The sequence below is a fragment of the Brienomyrus brachyistius genome, chromosome 19, assembly GCF_023856365.1.
Source record: "Brienomyrus brachyistius isolate T26 chromosome 19, BBRACH_0.4, whole genome shotgun sequence".
In the NCBI taxonomy this organism is placed as follows: Eukaryota; Metazoa; Chordata; class Actinopteri; order Osteoglossiformes; family Mormyridae; genus Brienomyrus; species Brienomyrus brachyistius.
The window spans coordinates 18,917,957-18,945,905 of NC_064551.1; the positions used below are offsets into that span (position 1 = coordinate 18,917,957).

At 45.6% G+C, this 27,949-nt stretch overlaps 1 protein-coding gene across 4 annotated transcripts; it reads right to left on the reverse strand.

The window, feature by feature from the left end:
- Window positions 1-1,562: 1,562 nt before the first annotated feature.
- On the reverse strand, window positions 1,563-26,187 carry LOC125714853 (rho-associated protein kinase 2-like). Of its 4 annotated transcripts, none has more exons than XM_048985869.1 (34): window positions 25,350-26,187; window positions 21,350-21,431; window positions 21,053-21,153; window positions 20,553-20,690; window positions 19,853-20,113; window positions 19,416-19,560; window positions 18,992-19,130; window positions 18,301-18,392; window positions 16,455-16,614; window positions 15,876-15,933; window positions 15,501-15,589; window positions 15,338-15,386; window positions 15,084-15,219; window positions 14,837-14,928; window positions 13,619-13,865; window positions 11,927-12,033; window positions 11,648-11,807; window positions 10,320-10,480; window positions 10,024-10,208; window positions 9,873-9,942; window positions 9,634-9,737; window positions 9,351-9,537; window positions 9,087-9,180; window positions 8,785-8,879; window positions 8,410-8,595; window positions 8,094-8,262; window positions 7,594-7,791; window positions 6,785-6,858; window positions 6,369-6,457; window positions 5,581-5,659; window positions 4,762-5,029; window positions 3,742-4,030; window positions 3,202-3,289; window positions 1,563-2,310 (listed from the first exon to the last, which is right to left on the reverse strand). In XM_048985869.1, the coding sequence occupies exons 1-33, from the start codon at window positions 25,458-25,460 to the stop codon at window positions 3,214-3,216; spliced, it is 4,491 nt and encodes a 1,496-aa protein (XP_048841826.1). In that variant the 5' UTR covers window positions 25,461-26,187; the 3' UTR covers window positions 1,563-2,310; window positions 3,202-3,213. The 4 variants fall into 4 exon arrangements, with proteins under 4 accessions (XP_048841826.1, XP_048841829.1, XP_048841828.1 ...); XM_048985871.1 differs by lacking the exon at window positions 1,563-2,310 and having other exon boundaries at window positions 2,924-3,289; window positions 25,350-25,508; window positions 25,630-26,187; XM_048985872.1 differs by lacking the exon at window positions 3,202-3,289 and having other exon boundaries at window positions 2,267-2,310; window positions 25,350-26,186.
- Window positions 26,188-27,949: the final 1,762 nt, after the last annotated feature.

Sequence of the window (27,949 nt, forward strand, 5' to 3'; positions counted from 1 at the left end):
CAGAATGATTCAAAAATAAATGCCATATATTGCAGTGATGCAACACTTGTATTTCTGGATCCCATAGTACATGACTTTTTGTTGTTTTTGAGCTATATATGGCTGAGTGACTTTTTTGCTGTTCGGTGTCTTTAGATCTTTACATACTGTAATGTAGAGTCTTGCACCATTGAAACCGATATCTCTGACAAAAGTATCAGTTGCTAAAAAAGAAAGATCAGTCCGTGACAATGAGTAAGTGGAAAATGACTGTCATTCGGAATGGTGGAGCTCAGGAGCATAATTACACTGACATACTGGCAATATGTCTGAGCACGTTGACCCAACAAATAAAATGCTGGAAGTACTTTTCATTTTGGTGACACTAATTCATTGATAGAATTATTTGCTTTTGAGGCATGAGTTAATTTTTTGGTTTAGTTATGGCCTTTTGCAGCTAAACCATAATGTTGTGCTATATGCATAAAACTGCTGTCTGAAATAGTTTTAAACACTCTCAGAAAAAGGGTAAAAATGTGTACCTTTACTTGTTACTGGGGCTGTACCCTCAAGGGTCTGCCAATTGTACCCTTAGCTGTAGGTAACTATCTTTTAAGGTACAGACATGGACATTGAGGAACATTTCTGTACAATTGATGGTTCATGAATGCTGTTTGAGGAACAGCACAAAGGTACAGAGTCCATTTCTGTACATTAAAAGGTACAATTACGAGAGTACAGCCCCAGGAACAAGGAAAAGTACACATTTTTTTTAGCCTTTTTTCTAAGAATATAGTTGTAAGAATATTAAGTATGTTTCATGAAATATGCCAAAGCAACTGAGAAAAACTAATGTGGGATAAATGTATAAACACAACAGTCATCCAGTTGTCATCGAGTACTCTGATGGTGAGATGATACAGAGGATGTCTGTGGCACACAGGCACTGACCTTTTCCTTAGTAATACGAGTGCAGCCTTCGAGGGGTTAACCATCACTGTCAATTAGTGCGTCAGTAGAACTGGGAGTCAAATGCACATACAAGAACAAACTTGTCCATCACAGCAGCTTCATATAAAATGCATTTAATCAAAAGCAGGTAATGAAATACATGAAATGCAACCATTTATTTATATTCATTTAAAATTACTTATAAATACCACTGCTGATAGCTGAATGATTTTGGACAGAATAACTGGGGATGCCAAAATGAACCAAATACATTAACTGAACCCTGAAGCATGTGAGTCTTTCGATGATATGAAAAGGCAGACTTCCACTTTGATTCACAATGAATAAAAAGTTTCGACCAAGGCACCACAGCACTAAAGCAGATCACAGCTGAAAAGCAATGCATGCAGTCAGGCAGCTTTAAGGTCCAATGAAAAGAGCTGGTCCTGCTAACTTGCTAGCTCACACAACCCACCACAGCCAATCAAACACATCCTGATTAGATTAGAAGCCAAAACTAGCTAGCATGTAAAACAGCTTGTGATTAAAAAAAAAGTTTAATACAGATTGCTCTAGTAATATTTTATAAATATATATGTACACTTAAACATCAAAACTCTATACGCTGAAATACGCTGTGCTTTCCTATTATGAAAATATAACATTTGTGAAACATGCACACATATCCTCTGAATTGTCATTGTCTGTCCACCAAAAACACGTGGCGCATTGCCGTGACGAGCCAAAGTGTGTAACCCTTCTCAGTATCCAAATGTGTTAAGACCAGGTGGTTTAGGAGACCAACACTATCGCAGTGTTAATGAGCTTCCAGTGAATGCATGTGGAATCACCTCTAGCGGACTGCCATCACACTGCACAGGCTAACCCCAATGATTCCATGTTTTCCTATGTTCCTGCATGTAGACCTGGTGGAGTTTGTTTCATCAGAGGTGGCTGACAGTTGTTGTTCTCTATGGTGGCCAGGATTGCATTTTGGAGTTTCAGGATCCTTTCATTAAGAGTTCATCATGTTTACGCTGGTCCTCAGCCAGTGTCCACTTCGTAAAGTTCCAGCAATACGCTGTGGGCTGGGAATCATGGGCCATCTCTCCTTTGCTATGTTCCTCAGAGGCACCATAGCACTAAAGCAGATTACAGCCGTGCTCAGTGCATGGTCCTCTGGGGACGGGTGAGTGTGTGGATCAGTGCTCTGCTGTAGGCTCATTCACACGCTGAACACTGGGCTTTGTAGAAAGGGTGGGAGAATGGCACGCAAATGCATAAATGCCCTTCAGATGTATCCAAATTAGATGTTAAAAATTATTCCAAAAAAAAAAAAAAAAACTTCAGACAGAATGAAGTTCCAGGACAGGACGTTAGCTGGGAAGAGAGAAACCAGGCTTGAAATCATTTCCAGCAAACTTAAGAAATCATATTCACACTAAAACAAAAGTATGAATACACGCACTAAGTACTACATCTCACCCTTCAAATGACATAACTGACACATAGTATGTGCACTAGACAGAACAAGGTCCAGCTTGGGATTTGGTTAGTTTTCAAAAAACAACGAACAATGAACCAAGATCAATAACCAACAACTGAACATGAGTAAAATATGCAGTCATACACACACTCAAATAACCGCCTGAACCAAAATGCAGGATTGTGGGTTCTGGCAATTGGTAGAAAACTTTGCAGAAACACATCCTATCAAATCACAGCACTCCATCCAGTGGTTCCTGAAGACCAGAGTTTCTCAATCTAGTCCTCATGGACTGATTGTCCACATTTTTGCTCCCTACCAGCTTCCAACACCTGTACCCCATATTCAGTGTTCTTGATTGCTTGCTTGAAAGGTTCAGCTGGATGCTGGAAGGGGGTAAAAATGTGAACTGTGGGCCCCAGAGGATTGGGTTGAAAAACACTCCTGTAGACTAATCACGTCAGCTTAAGGACAGGTCCTTAATACTCATAACTTATATATACTTATGTGACACCTGGAAACTTTTCTATGGATCAACTAATGTATCAATGCAAGAGTTTCATTTTGAAAGATGCACTATTTCATGCACCAATTAGTCTCATCCACAGAAAAATTGCTGTTAATAACAGATTCAGACGCGCAAGTCACCAGCACACACTCATCCTCAGTAAGTGCAGCAAATATTTTTCTTTGTTGCAGAGGTTATTTTGCCAAAAAGTTTATCCTAAACAAGAATATCATGCTTCTTGAGCAGGAGCAACCCAAGGCTTTCAATCACCCTGCACCTTATCACGTCTTCAGAAATCAAACATAGTGTCATCATCAACATCATCCAAAGACCAGTTCCAGTCCTTCAGCTGAAAATCAAGTAACCTGCAAGAAGATGTAACATTACTGTGTAATGATGGAGAAAGGCTGGTACCGGGAGCCACATGGTTCCTTCTACTGACATATTAACACAGCAGAACAGAGTCTGTGAATTACAATCTGTGCTCTTTAAGGGAAATGTATGGCTGGGTCACACTGACTATCGCTGGGCCCAGGAAGTAGAACTACTATAGTAATTTCTTGTTCACTAAATGTTCATAAATGTTGCACTATCTGCTGACTGTTCTCATTAGGTTCTGGCTTAGCTGGAAGTGTAGTTCTTGGTCCAATACGACTGGCACTTGAACCTGGGCTCAGTCTAGATGCACTCACGCATAGTCGACTCCTTGACGGCATGTATGTTTGTAATGTGCTATTTGCCTCACTTGTCTTTTGCTTTGGACAAAAGCAACATAAAGCGAGTGTTAGTTCAGACCCTCATCCATTCTTGTTCTCACCTCGGCTTGCTTATGGGCGGCGTCTGGGAATCTTGGCCTTTCACTCGAGCGCGTGGTGAGAGACGCGGTGAGAGGCGTGGCGAGAGGCGGGGTGATGGGTGGGGTGAGAGGCGGGGTGATGGGTGGGGCGAGAGGCGGGGCGAGAGATGGGGGGAGGGTCGGGTTGTGGGATCGGCTGCAGGTGGCTTCTTGGGAACCTTCTTGATAAGCTTGCTGATCCATTTCTGCTGCTCCTCCTGAGATGAGGCCAGCAACAGCAGGTCCTTGGCCATTGACACATCGTACTTCACTGAGGAAGAAAAGGCTGAATGAGCTAGGATGGAGGCTTACATCTAAGGCTTCAACCTGCATAGGAGGCCCAGCACAAGTTCTGGGGAAAGAAAGGTTGCCTTCTCCATTGTTGACGCATCTCCAGCTATTCCAGCTCTGAGCTATTCAGGTTTGACAAACAACTATAAAACACAAAGGCTCGTATACTTGGCAAAATAGTTCAGTTCTTCTTGAGCTTTGATTGGTTCGTTTCCTTGATTGAAAGACCCATCCAGCTGTTTCACAATAACATTAGTGAGACATGCATGACTATGACAGACTGACCTATCAGCGCACAGCAAGAACTTGGTGCTTATGTGAAATTCAGGTCCATTTGACTGGTAGTTTACATACTCTGTCCTAGCTCAAGGTGTCCTTCCTGACATGAATTAGGTGGCAAACCTCTTGGGGCTCCCAAGGTTTGGTCAAAAGGTGCCAGGGCACTACATATTAAATAAACACGTTCCTTATTTAGGAGACTCTGAAGCTGCATGTTGTGCCAACTAACTAGTTATAACCTCCTGACTCCATTCGCCAGCTATTCATTTTGTTTTTGGAATAGCTAAGGGGGGGGTCCCCAAACTGTCTTTTTTAATGTGCCCCTAGAAACAACACAGCAATTCCTGCTCTCCATCACAAGAACTTTGACATGGGCAGAGTTCTTCTCATACAATACATGAGGGTGCATCCACACTCCACCCTCAGACCAACCTCGACAGGGTGCCATGACCTCCTCTTGTCGGTCCAGGTGGTCTTTGTGGCACTTTGCATGACAGCGGCGACATTCCAGCGCCGGAGGGGGTTTGAAGACGTTCCACAGGGGGCGGGTGCAGGCCTCACAGCTGGAGGGGAAGTGGTACAATGTGGGGACAAACTCGTGTCCCTTGTAGCAGATGTAGCTGGATTTGTCTCCCACCAGAAGCTGCTCCACAGTGACATCCTGATCCTTTTTGAACTCCCCTTCATTTGCATAGAGAATCTGCAGACAAAACCAAAAACCGGTTAACTTATTTATTCCTCTTTTATAAAACCTTCTGCTAATTAGCAGAAGTGGATTTCTGGTCCAGAGAGTAAAAGTCCAGAGCAAAATTTGGTTTCTATCAACCAGTTCAGTACTCTGACTGTGACTCTTTATACTCAGTTGGTTGGTTGAAAAAAATCTTGTTCTGGATTATTACTTTCTGGAGCTGAAATATCCCCCCCTGTTAATCAGGGATGTATAGGTTTATATATCGGCATCAGTTAATGTTTGCTGAAAATCAAGACATCACCATTGGTCCAATGTGTCAATATCATTTGATATTACCGGACAACATTTAGAATTTAGTCAATACTCAAAATTAACAGCAAGGATAGACAGTTATCGATATTGGTAATATTATGTAAAAATAGGTTGATTATCAATATCAGTCACCATTACTACCGAGTGATACAAGGCTAGTAAAAAAATAAACACCAGTCTGCCTGAATCAAACACACAATGTGCCGTGTAGAACCGTGTTGTCACAAATGCCCAAACTGTCGTGTCACCTGAAATATACGGGGAATATCCCTGGCATCTGCACGGTACACATCTGTTTGGGTCACTGGTCGCACATGGAACAATTTACTGTAGAGTTTAAAAAAAAAAGGGGGCAGGTAGAACAGCAAATATACCAAATTAGTTAACGCTCACCATACACAATGGGTGCCAGATCATTTCTTTCTGTTCATTACATACAAGTGAAGATCAGACAGCAGGGCCAGACTATGGGGCTGTTACTGTTACGGTAGCAAAATTATTTGCAAAAGTGTACGGAGAGTTGTGTGACTGCATCTCAAAGACTCTAAATGCGTACTGAAATTTGCAAATTTGTACAGGAATCTGTATATTTGTATTCAGAATCCGTGTCCGTAATGAGATTTGTAAGTGTACTGAGATTTATATACGTGTAGACAAATCTGTGAATGCATGCATAGTTCTGTGAATGCGTACAGGGGTATTAATGGCTAAAAAGTGTAAGTATTTTGCTCCAAGGGTAGTAAATACAGACATGTCATGAGTTGCAACTCCTGGCTGTCTTTTAACTCGTGATGTTTGCTACACTTCTGCCGTGGCAGATCTGCAAATGCATGAGAAGATTTGCCCGTGTGTGGAGGCTTTGAGAGCTCAGGGCTTAACACTGTCCCACTCCCAAGCTTTTGAGGGCTTACGTGTGGAATGTTACCAGCGTATAAACCGTGAGACAGAGTCTCTCTCGACACAGATTTTTTCCCCCCTCTGTACCCCTACCCCACTGGGCCACACCAAATTATTACACCACATAAGACAGACATACTCTATGTCCAGAATCATCCAGGGGTTAGATTTTTCTCTGTCCTGCTCACTGTCGTAGAACAGAATCTTCTTACTGCTGACCACCACATACTGCAGAAACGACATGAAAAACACATTAGTTGACAGTCAAGGTCATCCAGCCCCAGAGGCACCACAGCACTTAAAGGTTAGTGTAGTCAGTGTGTATAAACTGCCCCTGGTGTGTATCCGTGCCCGTTATGGTAACGGTATCCGTGCCCTACGTTGTGCTTCCTGGGACAGGCTCCAGGCCCAATATCACGCTGTGCTGGATAACCGGTATGGAGGATGGATGGGCAGGTTTGGGCTTTTCATGCCACATGACATGAAGATCTAGGCTCTGGTTTGGGATTCTGGCCCGGTCCGTAGAAGCGGACCAGCACGCTGATTACTTCATACCTTCCTCTCCCATCCGAAGCGCTTCATGTGGTTCTTCACCGGAAGAGAGAGCCATCCTTCTAGGCGGGTCTCTCCTGGGGAACAGGGACAAGGGGGGAGACGGGAAGAAGGGCTGAGATTCCCATTTAATCTGATCGCCCATTCCAGTTAAACTCAACACCATACAAAAAGTGTTAGTGGTTGAAGACAGGTGTGTCAAACTCCAGTCCAGGGGGGTCGGAGCCCTGTGTATCTTAGTTCTTTCCCTGTTCCACCATAAATGATTCAGCTCAAGAGCGACGTGGTAATTAGCACAAGGAGTTGAATCAGGTGTGTTAAATGAGGGTGAAACAAACACTGTGTAGGGTTCCGGCCCCCCAGGACTGGAGTTTGAGTTTAAGATAAAATGAACATATAATTGTAATACAAAGTAAAACAAAATTTGTTTAGGGTGTAATGTCACAATATCGATTTTCAGGGTTTTTTTTCTTTGCAGGAAATTAAAAAAAAAGGCACCAATTCCCAGCAAAGCCTATATGCAAGTCTAAACATACATGGCACAAGCAGTTAGGCCAGTTTAGAACAGTGTTTCTCAATCCAGTCCTTGGGAGCCCACAGTCGGTCCATGTTTTCGTTCCCTCCGAGCTCCCTGCCTTGACAGTCCATGTGCTCCTTCCCAGCTCCCGGGAAAAGCAAAAACATGGACTGTGTGCAGGGTGCCCGAGGATCGGACTGATTTTGAACAAAAGCCATCAACCTCACTGGCAGCAACAGCACACGGGCATCACTCCGAGTTAGAAGTGGCGGCTCAGAGCGGCCATGCAGATCACCTGCACTGGCAGGCTCCGGCTGCTTGTACTCCAGGGCCCGAGGAGGCCTGTCAGCTTCCTCCTCCTCCTCCTCCTCGCCTTCAGAGCAGGAAAGTATTCGAGCTCTGAGGCACGGTCTGGTGTCAATGCAGACAGACTTAGAGCTACGCTGGTACGTGTAGCACAAGGACTCAGAGGTTTGAGAGTGAGTGATGCGCACTAGGGCCCAGGAAAAGGCGGGGGGGAAAAAAGAGAGAGAGTGAAGAAAGGTGAGTAGAAAAGGTGAATTAACTGTGGAGTGGCTGGTGAGTCAGCCGGGTGGATTCACTCAAGAGAGGGAAAGATCGCTATTGGCTCTTAGACAGTGATGCTTCACATTTTCTCTTATTATTCCTGCTATCTGGACCTCGCAGCCCCAGCAGATATAAAGTGCAGGAAGAGTGGAGCGAGTAGGAACCAGGCTTAGAATGGAGTCAAGGTCACGCGTCACCCTGGTGAAACTGCCAGAGAAGCAGGTCTACCTGGATAGGCGTCGTCAGCTTCCAGGTCGGGTCCACTGCTCACGCTCATGGAGTCCAGCGAATGGACACTGAGCGTGGAGATCTGACAGCGGAGCTGCTCAATGTCGCTGTCCTTACTGTCCACGGCCATCTGCAGCTCCAGCCGCAGCTGGCTCTCGTCTGCAATCACCTGGCGGCGATCAAAACACCATGTGGACCAACACTCAATGAAGCTCATATACTGTAACAAGCCTGTGTGATCCTATTGTTATCTTTCTAACTGAAGATACACGGTGTGCAGTGAGCATGGCAGGAAGTGCATGGATGCTTCACTGACTGCTTGCATGTCGTTGATCTCCTTCTGGTACTTGATGATGGCGTCGTTGAGCTTCTCGCGCTCCGTCCTTAGCGCCTGCTGCAGCTTCCTGTTGTCCTTCTCTATCCGGCGTATGTCCATGTCATTGATTCGCTGGCCACTCTGCACCTCCTTCCGGTTCATTATTTCTGCCAGCTTGTTCACCGCCTGACAATGGCCAGATGAAATGGTCAGTGAGGAGTTCAGCATTCTCCAGTGACGTCCCTATTTTTACACTCTCCTCTCCTCTATAGGATTCCATCGAGCTGCTCATCATCCCAGCCTGATAAACACCACGCTGGCCTTCACTTGGGAGGATCTAGCATTATAACTGCATAGATACTTCGTGCAGCTCACCTGGGTCTTGAGGGTCCTCTCTGACTTTAGCTGCTTCTCGTAAACAATCTTCACTGCACTGAACTGGCGCTCTCCTTCCCTGGCCATCTGAAGTTCTGTGTGAGAGTAAAGGAGGAGCCAAGCCAGAAGTACAATACTAAGCAACAATAAAACCTTCATAGCTCCCAGAATGACCGGAATAAACTCTAAGAATGACAATAAAATGCGCAAAAAATCTACGGCATGCAATCTGAATATTCAAAGGACTGTAACGAAGCGTAGGATGCAATACCGATATCCAGAAAGGTAGCAGTGACACTTACGCTCTTGAGTTTCCTTCAGTTTATCATTGAGTTCCTCCTTCTCATTGGCCAGCTTCGCCACGTCGTTTGTCAGAGTGCGATTCGCTTCTTCCAGCTACAAAAAGGGCTGAACCTCAGGCAAATCCCACATTTAGAGGACAAACATTGCTTCTGCAATGGGGCAGGACCCTTTTAGCACATCAGAGGTTCTTCTATTCACATTGAAATTGCTATAAACTGTCGATCAGATGTTCGGGGTTGAATCCAAACCCTGGTACAGCTCACCGAGTTAATAGTTGCTTCTTTAGCTGCCAGTTCTTGTTTGTGTCGAGTCATCATCTCCTTGATCTCCAGCTCTTTGATGATCTTCTCCTTCTCCAGGTCTGAGTATTGCTCTTCTGCGATGGAACGTGCTAGATGCTCAGAGTCAACCTTTGTCAGGGTGATTTCCAGTTCAGTGGCCAGTGAGTCCCTGGGAGGGGGTTGATGGGTAAATTGAGGCAGCTGTTTCTACGCATCACACACACGTGAGGTGCCTAACACTGAAAAAACACTGCAGCATGCTCACCTCTCTTCCTGAAGCTCCAGCAGGCTCTCCTGTGCATCCTTGTGGAGTTTGATCTTCTCTTCAAGCTCCTCTTTCAGCTCATGCACCTGGGTCTTATACAGGGTCTGGGCAACACAGACAATCTCAATGTCAGCACCATTCTGAATATCACTTTCAGAAAATATTACATTTGAATTGTTTTGTTAAAATGTGATTTCACAGGAAAATGTGTGGGGTTAGAAGGAGGGCCTATAGATTACCGTGAAATACTGCTCAGATTCCACCTGCTCCTGCAGGTCCTTCATTTGCATATCGACGGTCAGTCGCTCCCTGAAAATACAGGGACCAGGTCACTAAGATTGTGATCTGACATCTTGCAGTGCCCATCATGGCCAACACGACGACACTCACTCTTGCAGCTCCTGTTTCTGCTTCTCCAAATTTTGCTTCACATCCAGCATATGGTTCAGCTCCTGCTTCAACTGCTTCTGTGACGTACACAAAGCGTTGACCTCCTGCTCCTGGACCTTCAGGCCCTCCTGCATCTGGCAGAACTTCCGAGACTCCTGTTCTGCTTGCAGCTTCAGGTTTTTCAGCTGGAGGGATGTAAACAGGGATCTAATGAATTGGGGAAATTGGACTTTCCATGGGACAACCTCAGACACCTCTGTCCATGAGCTGCTCTATGCCCATAGCCCCTGCAGCACCTCTTCACTGAGCTCTTCCTTCTGTCTGTCCACGTCCTTCAGCCTCTGCTGAGCCTGTCTGTAATCACAGTCCAGCATCGAGTTTTGCTTCTCCATAGCCAACAGCTTTTTCTCCACCTGCTGCTTTTCTCCTCGTTCCTCCTCGAGTTTCCGCTCCATCTCTGGTGAGAAAAAAAACAGAGGGATGTAGTGTTATGATCCATGATCGTCATCATCAACAGTTATAGATGCCTGCTTAGACATCTGCTAAAAACAACAGGATGTAGGTGGTGTTGGGGCAGGGGGGGCTGAGGAAAATCACAGTTTGTGGCAGGGTGTCACACAGAGGCCCTCAAATAATTTGGAGGGTCCCCCCTCAAAAAAAAAATCCCCGCTCAGTCAAAACTCGCATCCTGCAGGATCCCCTCCATCTGCATATGCTTGTTGATCTCCATACAGGTATTGCAATGGGCAAAGCAGTGGAGAGCCTGAGCTGATCAGCTGGGAGAAGGTTTCCAGTACAATCTGCCCCTACAACTTCAAACCACCCCCCTCTTTGGAAGAACTCCTGCATACCCCCAGTACCCATATGAGCACAGAACATATAACACACAAACCTTTAAAAAAAAACTGGCTCTAAACCCTCCCAGACCACATGTGAAAGACCTTCCTGGCCCTCTGCAGTTTGCTTAACAGGTCTAAGCTGGGAAGATACCATGCTGTATTTACTCCACAGACCACACTCCTATCTAGGCGAGCCAGGCAACATACCGAGGAGACTCTACTCCAGTACATTTAACACCATCCAGCCTATCTACTGGGTGAGAAGATTAGAAGGATGTAGGTGTGCAACACCTTGATTGCCTAGATGATAGTATCAGCTTCAGCATATCTGATACAGGAAATACACCATTCCTCTCCACTCTCTAAACCACCAGACATCCACTACAATTCGAGTTTATGCCACCACCGAACTGTGTGATGCAGTGAGTGGAGAGAGGAGGAACATGGGAGTCTGGAATAGATCTTCATAGGATGTTGCAAGAAGAACCACCTAGGTTTTCAAGTAGACTAAGGAATCACTGGAGGACTTCAGGCAAACTAGGGAACTATCCAAGGCGAGACAGTGGAGTACCTTGGAGTCTACCTCAACACAAGACTGAATTGGAACATCAAAATCGATAGTCTATACAGGAAGTGCTCTACTTGGTGCAACCCACTATCACTAATGAGCCGAATAGAGTCCCTGGATATAATGCCAGTGCATCACAGTGCACGCTCATATAGAGACGCCAGTTCACCCCATCACACCTCCACGCTGCACCCTCCGCAGCACGTGATTGGCTCACCCTTCATGACCTCACACTTGGCCTCCTCCACAGACTCAAACATCTTGTCGTTGTCAGCCAGACGGGCCCGTGTAGCTTTGTGCTCAGCCTGTTCCTTTTCTAGAAGCTGTTGCAGGACCTTCATCTTGTAAGTTACCTCAATTTCCTGGCTGCTTTTCTCCTGGGGACACAGAAACATATTTGATTATACTTTAATTGCCATAGAAAGCAGGTCCTGCACACCTGAAAAGGGACAGGCCAACAAACAAGATGGAGCGGAACAGCAAAGGGCCATCTTACCCTCTCCAGGTCAGCCAGCTTCTCCTGCAGCAGCCGTTTATCTACCTGCATCTGGGCCGAGCTGCTTTTCATCAGCTTAGCATCCTCTTCATGCCCAGAGATGCGCTCTAAGGAAAGGCAGTTAGTCATTGATGAAATAAGGATGAGTAGAACTTTCCAACAAGAAGCAAAGTAACTTAATATTTCCATTATAGGAAACAGACATTTTGAGATAATAGTATCTTACATACTACACAAGTGAAGAGATCAAATCAAAGACACCACATCAGTGGATGGATATGAATACACTAAATAGCCTTATGGAATTTTTTGCTTTTATTTATATAAAGTCTAAAATCAAAATGAACTGTGTCAGACTTTACCTTTAATAAGGTCTAATTTAATAAGGTGTGGTGATAAGTAACAATATTTAAATAAAAGAAGGAAATTTTAAGTAATAAAAAAAACTGCAAACCTTTTAGCAAGATACCCTTTTTATTTCACTAAGCACCTTTTGTTGCAATTCTAGCAGCACATTAGCATAGATCTATATCAGAGCTTTCGGTTCTATCCCACTCTGTTTTGCACATCGTGAGGGGGTGTCTTTGGGCCAGTCCATAGCACATCGTGAGGGGGTGTCTTTGGGCCAGTCCATAGCACATCGTGAGGGGGTGTCTTTGGGCCAGTCCATAGCACATCGTGAGGGGGTGTCTATGGGCCGGATCGTAGCTCATCATGCAGGCTGCCTTTAGGTCAGTCTATAGCACATCGTGAGGATGCATGAGTGCTTTAGATAACTGTCAGACTTTTCAGTATAATTCTTCTTCAGAGAATACCTCATTTCAGCCTTCTGGCAGAGGTTTCTGATTTATCCTTTTTGATATTTGAAGCTGTTCTTTGCCCCCTTCACCCAGAGCAGAGCCCAGGCTGTGCTACACAATCCCACATCACGAAGGTGTCATCATCGTACTGCACAGCAGCCACTGTGCTCTTGGTGGAGTCCTACCTGGATCTCATCAGACCATATGGATTTTCTCACATAGGTCTTGGGAGACTGAATTTTATGAGACTGAATGTTTATTTTTGCCCCCTTACTCTTACCTCATAGCTCAGACCACAGAATATGAAAAATGACCATAACATGCAAGGAACAGTCAGTTACTGCCAAATTCCTGCGAGTGTTTGAAAGCTGTGCTGGTTCCATTGCAGCCTCCAAGGTTCTCCTCCTCTGATCATCAGTTTTGGAGGGACGTCCTGATGGTGCCACGTTTCCTTTACTTCTTCATGATGTTATGTGAAGTGTTCAATGATATACGCAATGTTTTTAAAAGACTTCTGTATCCCTCTGGCTTTCAGCAATAAGAACCTACAGATGGTCAGCTGCTTGTGAACCGCGATCAACACCACCCTACAATTCATTTTTTACTTAATATAAGTTATAATATATTAATAAAAGTGAAAAAAGACCTGCACGATCTCTCAATTTTTGTCTTGACATCAACAAAAGCTGAAATTTCAATATGGTTGTGGCGACTTTTAGAAAAGGAACTAAACTGACTCCATTATGGAAAGACAACACAGATAATCTGGGTAATGATTACAGGGGGAAAAAAAAACAAACAAACTTCATCATCATTTTAGCACCCTGCCTAAATGACCAAGCACAGTGCAGATTGGAGATCATCTTTATGGCCCAAATGAAGGGTCACATACCTTTTAGATCAGAAATCATCTGGTTGCCCTGGCTACAGGCCTTCCTCTCTGCCTCTAGGGTGTCCCGCAGATTGATCACATCCTTCTCTAATTCAAGCTTGGTAGTTTCCAGCATGCTGATTTTGTTCTGCATCTCCTTCAGCGTTGTTTCCATCTGCTGGACCTGCTTGGTGGTGTCTGCCTGAATCTTCTTCAGGCGTGAAGATTCATCTGCAGCTGTCCTCAGCGCTGCGTTAGCCGTGTCCAGCTATACGAGGAAGCAGCCAGTGTCAGCCATAAAAAACACAGACAAGCAGAAACTGCAGGTGACACGTGTCAGCTGATGACAAAATGGAGTCCAAACCTTTGGTATAAGGTTGGGGCATGGTCACATTAAATAAGGTCTGCGGCAAATATGCACACAGCCACTAAGAACAAGAGACAACAAATCTGCAGTAAGCATTCATGCACAGTGGCAGATGGACTCTGCTAAGACAGCTAACCAAGGCAGCAAACTCCAGCAAGAGACCACAGAGAGGCTAACTGAGGCAGACAGAGGCAGCAGGCTCTAGCAAGAGACCACAGAGAGGCTAACTGAGGCAGACAGAGGCAGCAGGCTCTAGCAAGAGACCACAGAGAGGCTAACTGAGGCAGACAGAGGCAGCAGGCTCTAGCAAATGACCACAGAGAGGCTAATTGAGGCAGACAGAGGCAGCAGGCTCTAGCAAGAGACCACAGAGAGGCTAACTGAGGCAGACAGAGGCAGACAGAGGCAGCAGGCTCTAGCAAGAGACCACAGAGAGGCTAACTGAGGCAGACAGAGGCAGCAGGCTCTAGCAAGAGACCACAGAGAGGCTAACTGAGGCAGACAGAGGCAGCAGGCTCTAGCAAGAGACCACAGAGAGGCTAACTGAGGCAGACAGAGGCAGCAGGCTCTAGCAAGAGACCACAGAGAGGCTAACTGAGGCAGACAGAGGCAGCAGGCTCTAGCAAGAGACCACAGAGAGGCCAACTGAGGCAGACAGAAGCAGCAGGCTCTAGCAAGAGACCAGAGAGAGACTAACTGAGGCAGACAGAGGCAGCAGGCTCTAGCAAGAGACCACAGAGAGGCTAACTGAGGCAGGCAGAGGCAGCAGGCTCTAGCAAGAGACCACGGAGAGGCTAACTGAGGCAGACAGAGGCAGCATGACCCAGGCAATTGTTCTCTGCCTTTCCTCTCACAAAATTTAACAGAATTACCTGCTTCTGTAGCTGAATCACCTTCTCTTCAGAGACCTGAACATCCTGGCTCTTCCTTTTCATGTCCTCCAGTTGGTCTCGCAGGGTCCTCACTGGCAGGGACAAAAACCCTCCCCATTAAAAATCAGGGAACCAACAACATCACAGCAATGATACTGGTGGACGGGGCTGTGTGTGTGTGTGTGTGTGTGTGTGTGTGTGTGTGTGTGTGTGTGTGTGTGTGTGGAGGAGTGCGTGGGATGCTGACATTCTTTTTCCAGAATCTGTTTCCTGTCAGCCTCGTGGTCAGCTTTCCTCTGGATCTCCACAGTCTGGTGCTGCAGCAAGGCCTTATCTCTCTCTAACTGATGGAGAGCAGCTTCCATATTCCTCCTGCTGTTCATCTACAGAGAAACACACAGAGTCAGTACACAAATTCAAGCACATTGGAAATGGAATGATCTTCTACCGCTGTCCACACACCCAAAGGCAGACACACAAAACTCACATTATAATACACACCTCTTCATCCATTTCTTTGGAGAGCTTTTCAAGGCAAGCAACTGAATTCCTAAAAGTAAAAAAGTAAAAAAAGTAGCATTTAGCAGAAACCTGCATAATTCATGTCTGAAGCCCCTGATGGGGGAATAGAGTGATGTTAATCTGGATCATTCCATCCTCCTACTTATGTTTTTCTTCCAGGTGTTCTTTAGCTTGCATCGCATTGTTAAGCTGCTCTTCCAGGTTCTCCAGCTTCCTCTGTAGATCATTGGACTGTGGACAGAGTGGAGATGTTTGAAATGTTTGTGTGTGGCCACTGACACCGTGGAACCGAATCCAACTGGCATCTGACAGGGTGGCTGTACTGCTGTTTTACAACTGCGTGTAAATAATGCAATCATTACTCATTTAACTCATTTCATCACTCTTTCCACGTGTCATGCCTTTTAATTATACAGGGTTGTCATGTGCTCTCAGTCACTGCTGCGTTTGTCCCAAAACGAACCAATCAGACAGCAAACACAATAAGAACACTGAGGCCAGACGGAGATTGAACCACCTCTTGTTTGGATGACGCTGGATGTAAGTTGTCCACAGTGGTAGGAATCTTAGGAAGCCTGCAGAAGAGACCACATTTAAGAACCACACCAGCACATGCTATTTCACTTAAATGGCCATTTGGAAAAATATATAAATATACTGCTGTCCCATCATGTGTATCAATTACGTATCAGAAGTGCCTGGAATAAGGATGCTATAAAAACATTAGCATCCTTTAGCCGTAAGGGTTAGTTACAGGAAAGGGGTTAACATTGAGTGAACCAAAGCCAAGTGGCAGTGAATAAGGGCAGTGTAGTGAGACAAGGTGTCAGTGTGTGGCTGTCTTTATGTGGCTCTCAGAGACCCCCCCAATGCCCCTCCCTGTGGCTGTACTCCAGCCCCCCTCACACACACAAACAGACTAAAATATCTCTGTGTACATTTACACACAAGTGAGCACACACAGTCACACACAGACTAAAATATCTGTGTACATTTACATACGCAGACACACACACACACACACACATTCACAGACAGACAGAGACACACACACACACACTCATTCACAGACAGACAGACCCTGCGTCACCCTTACTGGTCCTCCTTGAAGTAGGTGAAGCCCACAAATGGCAGCTGGTTCCCCGCAAAGGCCTTAGGTATGGGAAATGTTTCCAGGTGACACTTCTCGTCCTCGATGTCATCGAAGTTCCTGGTGTCTATGTCACTGTTCAGTTCGGGAACCACGGGCGCTACAGCTGAGGTGAGAGGAAGGAGCAGAGCAAAATGTCAGTGTGGCATATGAGTGCCAAGCTTCATGCTCATGTGAAAGTCTGGAGTAGTTTGTGTCTGGAGTAGTTTGTGTCTGGAGTAGTTTGTGTCTGGCTGGGGAGTTTCTGACCCATCAAAAGGGCACAAGGTTGGGGTATCAAACCCAACAAAGCACATACTTACACGCACAATCGCATGCTATGGGCAATCTAGAGATATCAATTAGCCTAACCGCACTGAGTTAACCCACGCATTACAGGAAAGAACACATGATCTCCACCTAAACACAGAGTGCTGCCAGGTTTTCCACTGCTCAGGCCTACTGGCGAAGCAACAGCGCCACCCGCTGACCCACCGCACCACAATTCTGTCTTATTTATAGTAAACAGCTTTAATTATATGTGGGTCACATTCCAAGGGACAACAAATCAGAGACAGCTGAGGTCTACGCAAGGATGACACCCTTAACCACGAACGCCACGCCGTTCCATTGCAGTCAGAGTGTCTGTGTACCTGTGAGTCTAAACAGCAGGGAAACGAACCTTTTCTCCGGCATACCTGTGGCATACGTGCCACGTGAGGCGCCAGCGTGCCAAGGTACACCGGGCGCCCAGGCGAACGCAGCGCCTCCACCCACCTGCACTCACAGTACCTGCTTTGTATGCACTGCACACTGGGCCTTTCAAACAGCTGGTAGCAGAGAGCGCTTATGTTCCCCAGTTGAAGCCCCAGGACTCGAGAAGCTGGCAGGCCTGTGTCACTGCGTAACCCCCCCCCCCCCCCCCCAATCAACAACCTCTGACACAGAGCAGGAGAGCAGACCCACCTCTCCCCCCAGAATCAGCCAAACGGAATGGATGGCAAAACGGGAAACGTTTCGATTTCAGGGTCCTCAAGACCGGGACGAGCCTTAACAAGGGGCAGCTGTTCCCACCGTGAGTGAGAGTGAGCCCCCCCGCATGTGGGCCTGTGGGAAGGGGGGCCCCTGTCATTAGCAGCACAGCGCCAGCCACACCATAGGGCCCCCGCCCCCTGTGGCACACGCTCAGAAAACCCCTCCCACATTCTTGGCCAGAGGCAAAGGGCTGGCACCCGCATCAGATGGGATTAGAAAGCAGAGGGGATATTTCAGGGTAGAGGAGAGCACTCTATCCAGGCAGACGGGGGACCAGGCCAGGAACACGACCTGCATCTATCTTTACTCAGTCCTGGTTAGGACTTTTCTTCCCTGCTTGGGCCATGAGAAGAACAGACAGGATTAGACAGAGCATGTAAAGGCACAGACCGGCAACAGCATGTTGGTAAGGGTGTCAGCTACATTTTAGCAGCTCAGTTGGTGGGTTACGGTCAGCCTCGCTCCAACTGCAGCACACATGGCACAGTCTCAGAAAAGTTTGAGCAGGAAACAAAGATTTCTAATTTCAGAAGTTGAGCAAGAGCAACACTGAAATGTGACAAACAGTACAACTGGAAATAATTCACAATAGAAAACCCCCCCGCAGGATCTAAAGACGTCAGAGTATGAGCAGGCAAATAGCAATTTAGAAAACTCATAACCCTGCAAGTGTGTGTGTGTCTGTCTGTGTGAGACAGAAAGAGAGAGAAAGAGGGCGAGGAGAGAGAGAGAGAGAGAGAGAGATAACAGATCTCATTAGGTAGGGACAGGCACTTACTCTCTCTGATGGTATCAAACGTCCACTGGTCGTTCGTAAAGAAGGGATGCCGATTAATCTCTTGGATGCCGTTTCGGCCCAGACGCACCTCCCTGTCCATGAAGAAATCACTCAGTCACTGAATGGGCCATCACCCTCCGGCTGGCCGCCATTAATGCACCGTGCGACCAGCAGAGAACCGAACAGCGACCGCGAGTCATAACGGAGGAGAGAGCAGCAAGACAAGCCAACGTGAATGAAAACAGCCCACTGTCCTCCCTCTCTCCCTCTCCTCTCCTCTCCGTGTGGAGATTCTGAGGACAGAGGAGTGGTTTACACTGCCACATTTCGGGGGGGAGGGGGGGGGGACAGAGGGTGGGACTGCAATTGGGCTCAAGTCAGTGTGAACGGCTGGAATATCTGAGTGTTTACTGCCTCCTGCCAATTTGCGACAGGAGCGTTACACAGGAGTCCCAGAAACACCTCATTTCTGTAAACACTGACAGTGCGACTATGCGGGATCATAGTGCGGGATCATAACCCTGTGTCAGTCTCCTCGCTTCCTTAGAGAGCAGAACATCAGAAGTGCCACGTCTGGACTTAGTGCACGAGAACCCAAAACAAGTTATGCTGTGTACAGTTCTGATACCGCAGTCCCAAAAACAACATGACAAACATGAAAATGCCGAAGACCAAAGTAACAGGAATTCACCTGTCTGTCAGGAAGGCACAAATGAGACTTTTAGCCTCTTTGGAAATCTCCATGTCGTCAGGGAAGACGAGGCAGTGTTTGTGATTCATGATTTTTCCATACGTTCCAACCAGAGATTCTGCGTAAAAGGGCGTCTCACCTGCATGGAGTGACCGTGAACAGGAACCATGGTGAAAATGTTATGATTATGCAATAAAATGGTATCGTTATTGACAAATGCTGAGAATAATGACTGATAGAGACCATTGATATTGTTGGGGTTTGAACCAATGACTTCAGTCATTAATAAGTGAACTGGGGGTTAGCGATACCTGCAGCATCACCCTCAACGGATGGTGCGTAGCTGGTGATCAGGTAGCATGACCAGACCTGGCTAATCCCTCAAGGATTCGCAGGATCGAAGGCGCAGGTAGAGCTCACTCACCAACCAGCATCTCGAAGAGGAACACGCCCACCGACCACCAGTCACACTCGCGGCCGTAACATCCGTCTTTCTCCTGAGACATGAGCACCTCAGGGGAAATGTAGTCAGGGGTTCCAACTGCAGTACCACAGCGCACCATGCCAGCCTGCAGGAGTCAAGAATGTTTAAAAGAGTCAAGAATGTCTAAAGAAGTCTGGCAGCTTCCAGTGGATGGACACTATGGACATCTGCAAATCTCACAATTTCAATAACAAAAACTCCCCTCTACAAATAATGTTCCTACGCAACCTTTATACATTCACTCTGTAGTGTTCACAACAATCTGTCCACAAGGGGGCACCATCATACAGTTCATCTAAGGAGACAGGGCCACAAGCTTCCAGTGTGCACAGTGTTCCTTAATTATCCAACACTAATACTGCTGTCGTGCAACTCACGTCATCCATCTTCAGACAGGTGCCAAAGTCGGCCAGTTTGAGGTGGCCAGTGCGGTCCAGGAGCATGTTGTCGGGCTTGATGTCGCGGTGAATGAAGCCCATGGTATGGATGGCATCCAGAGCTAAAACCACCTCGGCCGTGTAGAACTGGGCCCACGTCTCAGGGATGTCATAGTTGCTGATGAGTGTCACCAGGTCTCCGCCCGGCATGTATTCCATCACCATGTAGAGGTAGCGGTCATCTTGGAATGCACAGCACAGCTATGAAAAACAAGGCAGCGCAGATTACAATTTACCATCCTGCTCGTTAAGACTTCCTCTGCCGGCCCCTGGAGGACGGGCTCCTCCCAAGGTTCCTTCCTTCTAGGAAGTTTTTCCTTGCCACTGTCTCCTCTTACTTGCTCTCTGGGGGCTTTGGGTGGGGATAATGTAAAGTGCTTTGTGACCATGCAATGTTGTGAAAATGCGCTATACAAACAACACTGAAATGAATTGAAGTGAATTGAGTTGAACGGAACAAATCAGCAGCGTGGCAATAAACTGGCAGCCTGCCTGTGCCTGACTCCGGTCAAACACCTGATAACATTTCTGCGACATTGCATTCGTGTGGAACAGCTACAGTGTCCCAGCCCAACTTCCCACACGCATGCATTTAGATTTCCGTGAGATACGGCAGCTGATGCAGCCTGATGATGCGGACCTGAACGACCCAGGGACTGTTGGAAAAAGCCATGATTTCACGCTCCTCCCAGAAGAAGGCAGAGTCTGAGCGCTTGATCATCTCAAATTTACTCAGTCGCTTCATGGCGTAGACCCTCTGAGAGATCTTGTGGCGAACCTGTGCAGAGAAGTAGTGAATCAGGACTAAACGTACACAAACCCCTTAGGCTGTTCCCAGACCTGTGCAGACCTGTCCCACTGTCTTATGCATCCAGATAATGATGTTTTTGTTTTTAACCAAGCTACACACAGCTGTGCTCCTTGTGGGGGGTGGAGGGGAGGGGCATTTCAGTGTAATGGGAACTTAGCAGAGCATCCATATCTCATAAATCTCTAACTGCGCATGCATGCCCCATCTCTAAATGCGCATGCATACTCCATAACTATAACTCGGAAACCTGTAAACAAACAAGAGCACATGATAGCAGAACTCCTAGCATTTGAATTATGGGATACTGCCAGATGATGGGAAGTTCTCACCAGCTGAACTTCTCCAAAGGCTCCCCTTCCAATGACTTTCACCCTTTGAAAGTCCTCCAGTTTCATCTGAAGTCCCCGAATGTGGTCTATGACTTTCTCATCTGGTCACCAGAACATTCAACCAACCAACCAACAACAAAAGACAGAAATAAAACAAAACTTCTTGCAAACATAAAAAGGAACGATTGGAACAGACTTAGCCTAAAAGGATGACCTCGAGGAGGAGCACACAATGACATTCTTTACCACTCCAGCAGAGTTCAAACTGGAATTCCAATCATATGAGGAAGTACTTACACCTATTCAAAAATGCATCCACATTTCTGTTCTTACGTAGGACAGGATAGTCCAAGTCTAACACCAAGGCATTCATGGAATCCTGTGAAGGCAGAAAGTCAGGTTTAAGCAAATGTTTTTTTATCAATGAACTGCAATTTAGTGCGCATAGAAAGCAAGTTGATAAAGAAAATGTGAAAAAAACATATATTACATACAGCAATGCTGTGATAATATTTTCATTAAAACAAATCATTTTCATGGCAGACATTAGTCATATCTCATTCTGAACAGAGTCTCATTTTGCTGGTCTGTGTACCAGGCCCAACTGCGATAAACAGAGACGCACAAAATATCAGTTAATATATCAGTATTGGTCAAGGTTCATTAAAAATCTACATTTCAGCATCAGCCCGATGTGTCAGTTTTGGGTGAAGGTGTCTGCCTATATTTAGACCTTAGTCGATATTCAAAGTAGTTCAAAGTTGCTGACGTCTCACTGACTGTTTGCGTGATGTGGCTGCTACGCACATTCACTAGATATTTAAAAGTGATGTCACCAGTTTCACTAGAGGTATGGAGATCAGAGAGGAGTTATCATTGTTGGTAATAATAAACAAAAATATATCTGTTACCACTATTGGCCAAAATTTACACATTAGCGCATCAAGCTCATTAACTCTGCCTGTTCAGGCATTAAGGCAGTTGGGGGGCTTTTCGCAAACCACAGAGCAAAGATAAACCTCAGAGACCCTTAGCCTTCACCCAAAGGATTACAGGACAGTGACTGGACTGGACGTTAAGCCACAATAAAAAGGTCAGCCAGGTCAGTGCGAAACCAAGTCTCCCAATAAGGGAACAGCTGAGCAGCTGAGAGCGTGTGGCCGAGCAGGTTAGAGTAATTTCACAATTACACCCTGCGGACGGCTCTTAAAATGAAGCAATGACTCCCGAGGCTGGCCGACCCTGCATTCTCAAAAATGTACATCACTTTCAATAAAAGAATTTTGTAAATGAATGAAATGTATTGTAATAATAGTATAGTGCCAGGAAGGTGGCCATGAATGAACCATGAACCCTTAGGGAGCCACTCTGCCCTTATAAATAGGCAGGCATGAAAAAAACAGCCCAGCAGCTGTTAGCCTGTATCTACTGGCATCCTAATGCTCCATGAGTCAGCATTTCATTTCGGCTTAAAAACATTAATTAAAAGAGGATGTGAGCTCCACACCTAAGCATGTGTGTGAGCGATCGCGCTACGTACAGGTCTGTGTTAGATCAGGGAGACCTAAACCAGCGGGTGACCGGCGCAGCGCTCAGACACCTTGCTTACCATGGTCCGTGTTACGATATTTCTGTCTTTACGATGGGTAAATGTTTTTCACTTTCAGTACATTATTCAATAAACTACATGAGATATCCAAATTATCAACAATAAGGCTTCACGTTATTAATTTTGCCCAACTTTAGGCTAATGTAAGTGTCCTAAGCATGTTTGAGACAGGCTGGGCCAGGCTGTGATGTTTGTTAGGTTAGGATGATATGATATTTTCACCTTAAGGTTTATTGGAATGTAACCCCACGGTAACCGGGGGACAGGCTGTATATTTAAAAAGGATTAAAGGGATGATGACTTGAGCACAATGTGGAGTGGGGGGGGGAGGGGTGCAACGTCATCGCCTCGACTCAGGTCCAGCACCATATATTCATATCTGCGAATACATTCTGACTCAGCTGAAAAACAGGCCACAGACACAAATATCACCTGTGGCAACAAACAAACAGGAGAATGTGTTAGTTAAGCACATCGGGCACCATCTGACCCTCAGATGCTTGAAGATTTAAAAGACTAAATGGAGACAGAAGAGGCGCCCTGGCTTCATTACTTCTGCACTTTTCCTCAACCTGTTTTTCTGCAAACTACCCTGACAGTCAAGCAGCTTCAGAGATAATCGGGTAGCGGGGCGACGTTTCTTAAGCACAAACAAATGCCCTGTATGTACACGCCCTTAAGGCAGACAGCCGACATGCACCTACTCCGCAGAACTTCACGCATCGTGGAATTCACTCTAAAGGGAACCTTTTTTTCCCCTATGAATTCTGTAGAATCGAACCTTTTTACAAGCGGGAACAGTGTCAGTCTTCACAGACAGCAGGCAGCCTGATTTTCTTGGGGTGTTTCGTTAATACAGACATACATGTGAAACAGCCACAAACCCGACCGATGCAGAGCTCCAGCGTGTGCAGCCAGCATTCAAACAGGATTATTTGCAAATGTCCAAGCCACCAAATCTATCAAAAGCTGCATTATACTTATTTCCTAGTGTAAGCTTTTCATTTGCATATTTTACTATATACCGTACTGATGATAAGATACTAAGCAACTGTAACAAAAAAAATCATACAAATAAAGATCAATGCTTATTCCTAAGATTCTTATAAGTCAATTCTAAAACAAGAAAAACCACAAAAAAATAAATACACATTTTGTAGGGAAATGTCAGGCATAGTACGTTGGTGCTCGGAGGAAGGCAAATTATGTGGGGAACTGGTCTCCTTTACCTTGAACATAAACAGCAGCCAGCATCCAACAAGTGGCAGAGTCACTTAGTTTATCTCACAGCCTTTAAACTTCCTCCATAGCAGCTGGGGCCAGACCGCTTCTCAAATTTACACTGAATTCACGTCAAAACTCTTTCTAAAAAGGGCCAGTATAGAAGGAAGGGAGCTGCTTTGAGATACTATCAGGCAGGACAATGAATGAGGGGGAAGTTTATTATGGAAAGAAGACAAAAAATGGCAAAGCTAACCTCTGCACAAAACATGTCAAGTCATTGTTCAGTAAAAGCCTTTCTAACAGGGAAGTTTAATAATGAATGTGAGCCGTAAGCCCAGTTAACTAAATAAACTAATCTGCATGCTTAAATTATGGATATGCCTCTATATGCATATCGAGCTTAACCCTACTAATAAAGATAACAGTTAAGATAAAGTGATTTCTGACAGGCCTGGAAAGGACATCGCATGATTACCAGGTTAGTCTTCCATGGTTAGATGACCGACACTGTAGGCATTGTGAGCCATGCAGTCACTGTGCAAAAACACGGCCAGTATCAGCCACTCTAACGCCTGTGCGAGAAGCGTCTACGGTAACCCTGTGAGATCAGCCGCCAAGAATATAAAACTCACATCGCCGCAAAGGTACTGCAGACTGGCCCGCCAGTGAGGCACTGTTACTCATGCTGAAACAGACTGCATCTTTAATGTGAGAGTTACACTGGAGTTTGACCCAGCAAGAAGAAGGTTGTGACTTTTCAGTAGTGGGGGGGGGGTGTTTTGAGTACATTTCAGGGTGAAGCAACTTAATGTACAGCAGAATGTAACCATCATCTCAGCTGGTCCATCTCACTTCCCACTGAAGCATACCTCTACCTCCTTTCAGGTCAATATTTATCACAAGCGAATAAACACATTCAGGAATAAGTCTGAGCCTGACCCACTGAAAGCCCTTCCACACTCTCAGAGTATAAAAAAAAGTTTATCACGCAAAACTATTGCATAAAACATTCCATGTATCTCCACCTATGCACGAAGTCCATGCCTTTTCAGAGGCGCTGAACGACCGGGAAAAACGCATGAAATGAAACGTGAAGGTAATGAGATCCTGTCCACCCCCCGGCCGGATGGGCAGCCTTTTCCCACCTCTGTTATGTGCAGTTAAAAAGAAAAATTAATAAGTAAAAATGAGCAGTTCCCCCTTCATTTCAGTTTTCTGTCGTCTTCCCCGAAATATCACTCTTCGGGGAAAAAAAAAACCCTGGCAAAACACTTCCGCTGCGTGTTAAGCAACGACGCCCCCCATATAGACACTCAAGGAGCACATTAACCAGAATAAGTGCAAATGTAAAAGGTATTTCACTTATAAAAGCTGCCATGAAATCTTAATCTTGCTAAGGTGTCCGTGGTTCTTTCGGTACCTGTTACTTGAGTTTTAAAACGTGCCTGGGCTTTGAACACATACCAGTAAACTCTCCAGATTGACGGCGGACCTCGGGTCTCTGATCTCCAGCGCCAGCCGCTCCAGCCGCCGCTCCAGCCGGTTGTCCAGCCCCTGCTCAGCCCCGCACGACATGGTCCCTGTCGTCTCTCTTCTTCCGTGGGCTTCTTCGGAAAGGGAGACCTGGACAGCTGCGTTAGAAGACGCTGCCCCCCCTGCGCTCGCCTCCCACTCCGGTTATAAAAAGGGAAGCGGCGTGGAGATACTGCCCTTTTCAAACTTTTGTTAAGATCCCGAAACAAACCTGATTTTTTTTCTCCACCGGCTCCTCTATTGTTAAAGCTCCGCAATTTCTGTAATTACAGTCAATCAGTTGGGCTATTTTATAAAAAAAATAAAGTTGCGTTGTTAAGCCGCCTTCAGCATCGCCTTCAAAAGATCGGGAAGGTGCAGCTTCAGCGGCGTTAATCCCAAGCAGAGCGGCGTCAGGCGCACAACTGTCTGCCTGCCGGTGCGTCCGTAGAATTTCCTTTTGATGTGTAGTTTAGGCCCGTGTCCGTAGCGACTGATACCGGATCCCACACTAGAGGGCCCCCGAACTGCAGAAGCCCCCCCACTCACATGCCAATTCCTCTGGCCTTATCTCATCGCCAATCTGGAGGGGCCGACATTTAGAGACGACCTTTAAACCGCTCCGCCTTGTGTGTATAAAGGTACAAGAATTTAATACGTTTAGAAAAATTAAAACATTTTTCTAAACATTTTATATTACCTAGGATCTCAATAAAATTAAAACAGGAAGTTGCAATAAAAAAGCTGATGTGACCATTATTCAGTGACCTATAGTGAGGTCGACAGGGAGAAGCATTACAGCAACCGTAATCTGTAATTACGTGACTTTCTCACACGAAAACTGAATTTATTTTACTTGTTTAAGAAGCCTGTTTGATGAGTGCCACCTGGTGGCCACTATTATCTTACGTTGCCCTCCGGTTATGTAATACAATGCAGGAACCCTTTTCAAAAATGATCTTCCAGTTATTTGGTCGTTTCTAATGAAACCCACGAATTCCACACGCACATTGGAGGCTGGAATTACACTCCCAACCCTGGAGGTGTGAGACAACAGTGCCAACCACTCAGCAACCATACCGTTCCCATTTGATATATTTCCTGCAATAATTTCAATACACTCAGCATTGAAGTTAAAATTATTCCACAAAACTGAGAAAATGTCCGCAATGACAGATAACTTTACGGTGTTATTACTGCAAAGAGACATGATGGAGGCTCATGGATCACATCTTTTTGCAATATTGGTCAGTTTTGAAATAAAACATTAATTCAGAAGGATAGACGCCAGGCACAAAATCATGTTTTGAAGGGCTAAAGTTTGTCATACTACATGACGGTGATTTTGCTCTTGTATCCTCTGAAATTCCAACAGCTAGAAACAGAAATGAGAGAAACTTTTGTTCACCCCCCTATCTCCTCCCCCAAGGCCACGGACTGATAGCTGTACTTATTAGCGAAACTTGAGACTTTGCTCCATTTGCTATTTTGCATTTCAGGCATGCATGGGCAGGCAAAGCACTCAGACTCAGGGCAAACGTCAGGTCTGCTTCTGCACCTGGAAGAAGGTCAGTATCGGCCCCTGCCCTGCCCCCTTCAGTTGGTCAGGTTCCCTGTGTGGCCAGCTGAGGTCGCTTCCCATCCCTGTCTGTCGTTAGTGCTTCGCAGTCCCTAGTGTGTACATTCTGTTTCCGTGGTTGATGTGTGGCTTGATGTGCTACAGTAAGTATATGGTTCTACATGCACACCCCCATTTACTGTTGTGGGTCTGAGGCTGGCCAGCCTCAATCCCATTATAATTAACTTGCTATTTCTTACATTACCTATGTTAGTTATTATTTGATGCATTTCTGTATAGTTCTTTCTTCTGCTTCCTCATGTAGTATGTTTAGTTTCCCTTGTTTTATTGTCCATTGGTGTTTGAACTTTTCTGTATCTGTCAGTTAACCTCACCCGCACCCCATTGCCCTTAGGCTATTTGCAACAGCCCACACCTGCCCCTTGTTAGCCTTATTATCCATGTATATATGTGCCTGTCCTTGCCTTGTTTCCATAGTTGTTACTGTAGGTGGTTCTTGCTATGGTTGTTCCCTGTGGTTGCTATGGTTGTACCCTGTGGTTGCTATGGTTGTACCTGTGTTGCTCCTTGCCTTACTCATTGCAATTTACCTACTTTGTTTTTGACCACTCGTGGTCTATTTTGTTTCTTGTATTTTATTTTTAATATACCCCTTTGTTTGTGAGCCACAGTGTGGATCATCTTACCCTGTGTCATGCCCTGTTGCAACACAGATATGGCTAAACAGAATATCCAAGCTATAGTAAACCTTTCATAATAAAAAGAATTTCTATGGGGGAAGCCATGTAAATATGGCAGCTGGAATCTTTTGAAGGTAGCCTATAGGACTTCTTTATACACCGTAGTATAAAGTTAAAGTTCTATTTCTTTGCTTAGTCTTTCTTACAGATACAAAAGCCTTTTGTAAGAATACCCGTCATTGTGTTGGAGTAATATAAAGTTGTTGATATACTGTCTTACTGGAGTGAACTGG

Bases quoted from the DNA above. Each gene is read 5' to 3' on its own strand.
- LOC125714853 (XM_048985869.1), bottom strand. From the start codon at position 25,460: ATGTCGTGCGGGGCTGAGCAGGGGCTGGACAACCGGCTGGAGCGGCGG. The intron at 13,866-14,836 runs GTAATTCTGTTA...TTCCTCGTATAG, and splicing joins TGATTCAGCTACAGAAGCAG to CTGGACACGGCTAACGCAGC. The intron at 7,792-8,093 runs GTAGACCTGCTT...CCTGGGCCCTAG, and splicing joins AGCTGACGACGCCTATCCAG to TGCGCATCACTCACTCTCAA.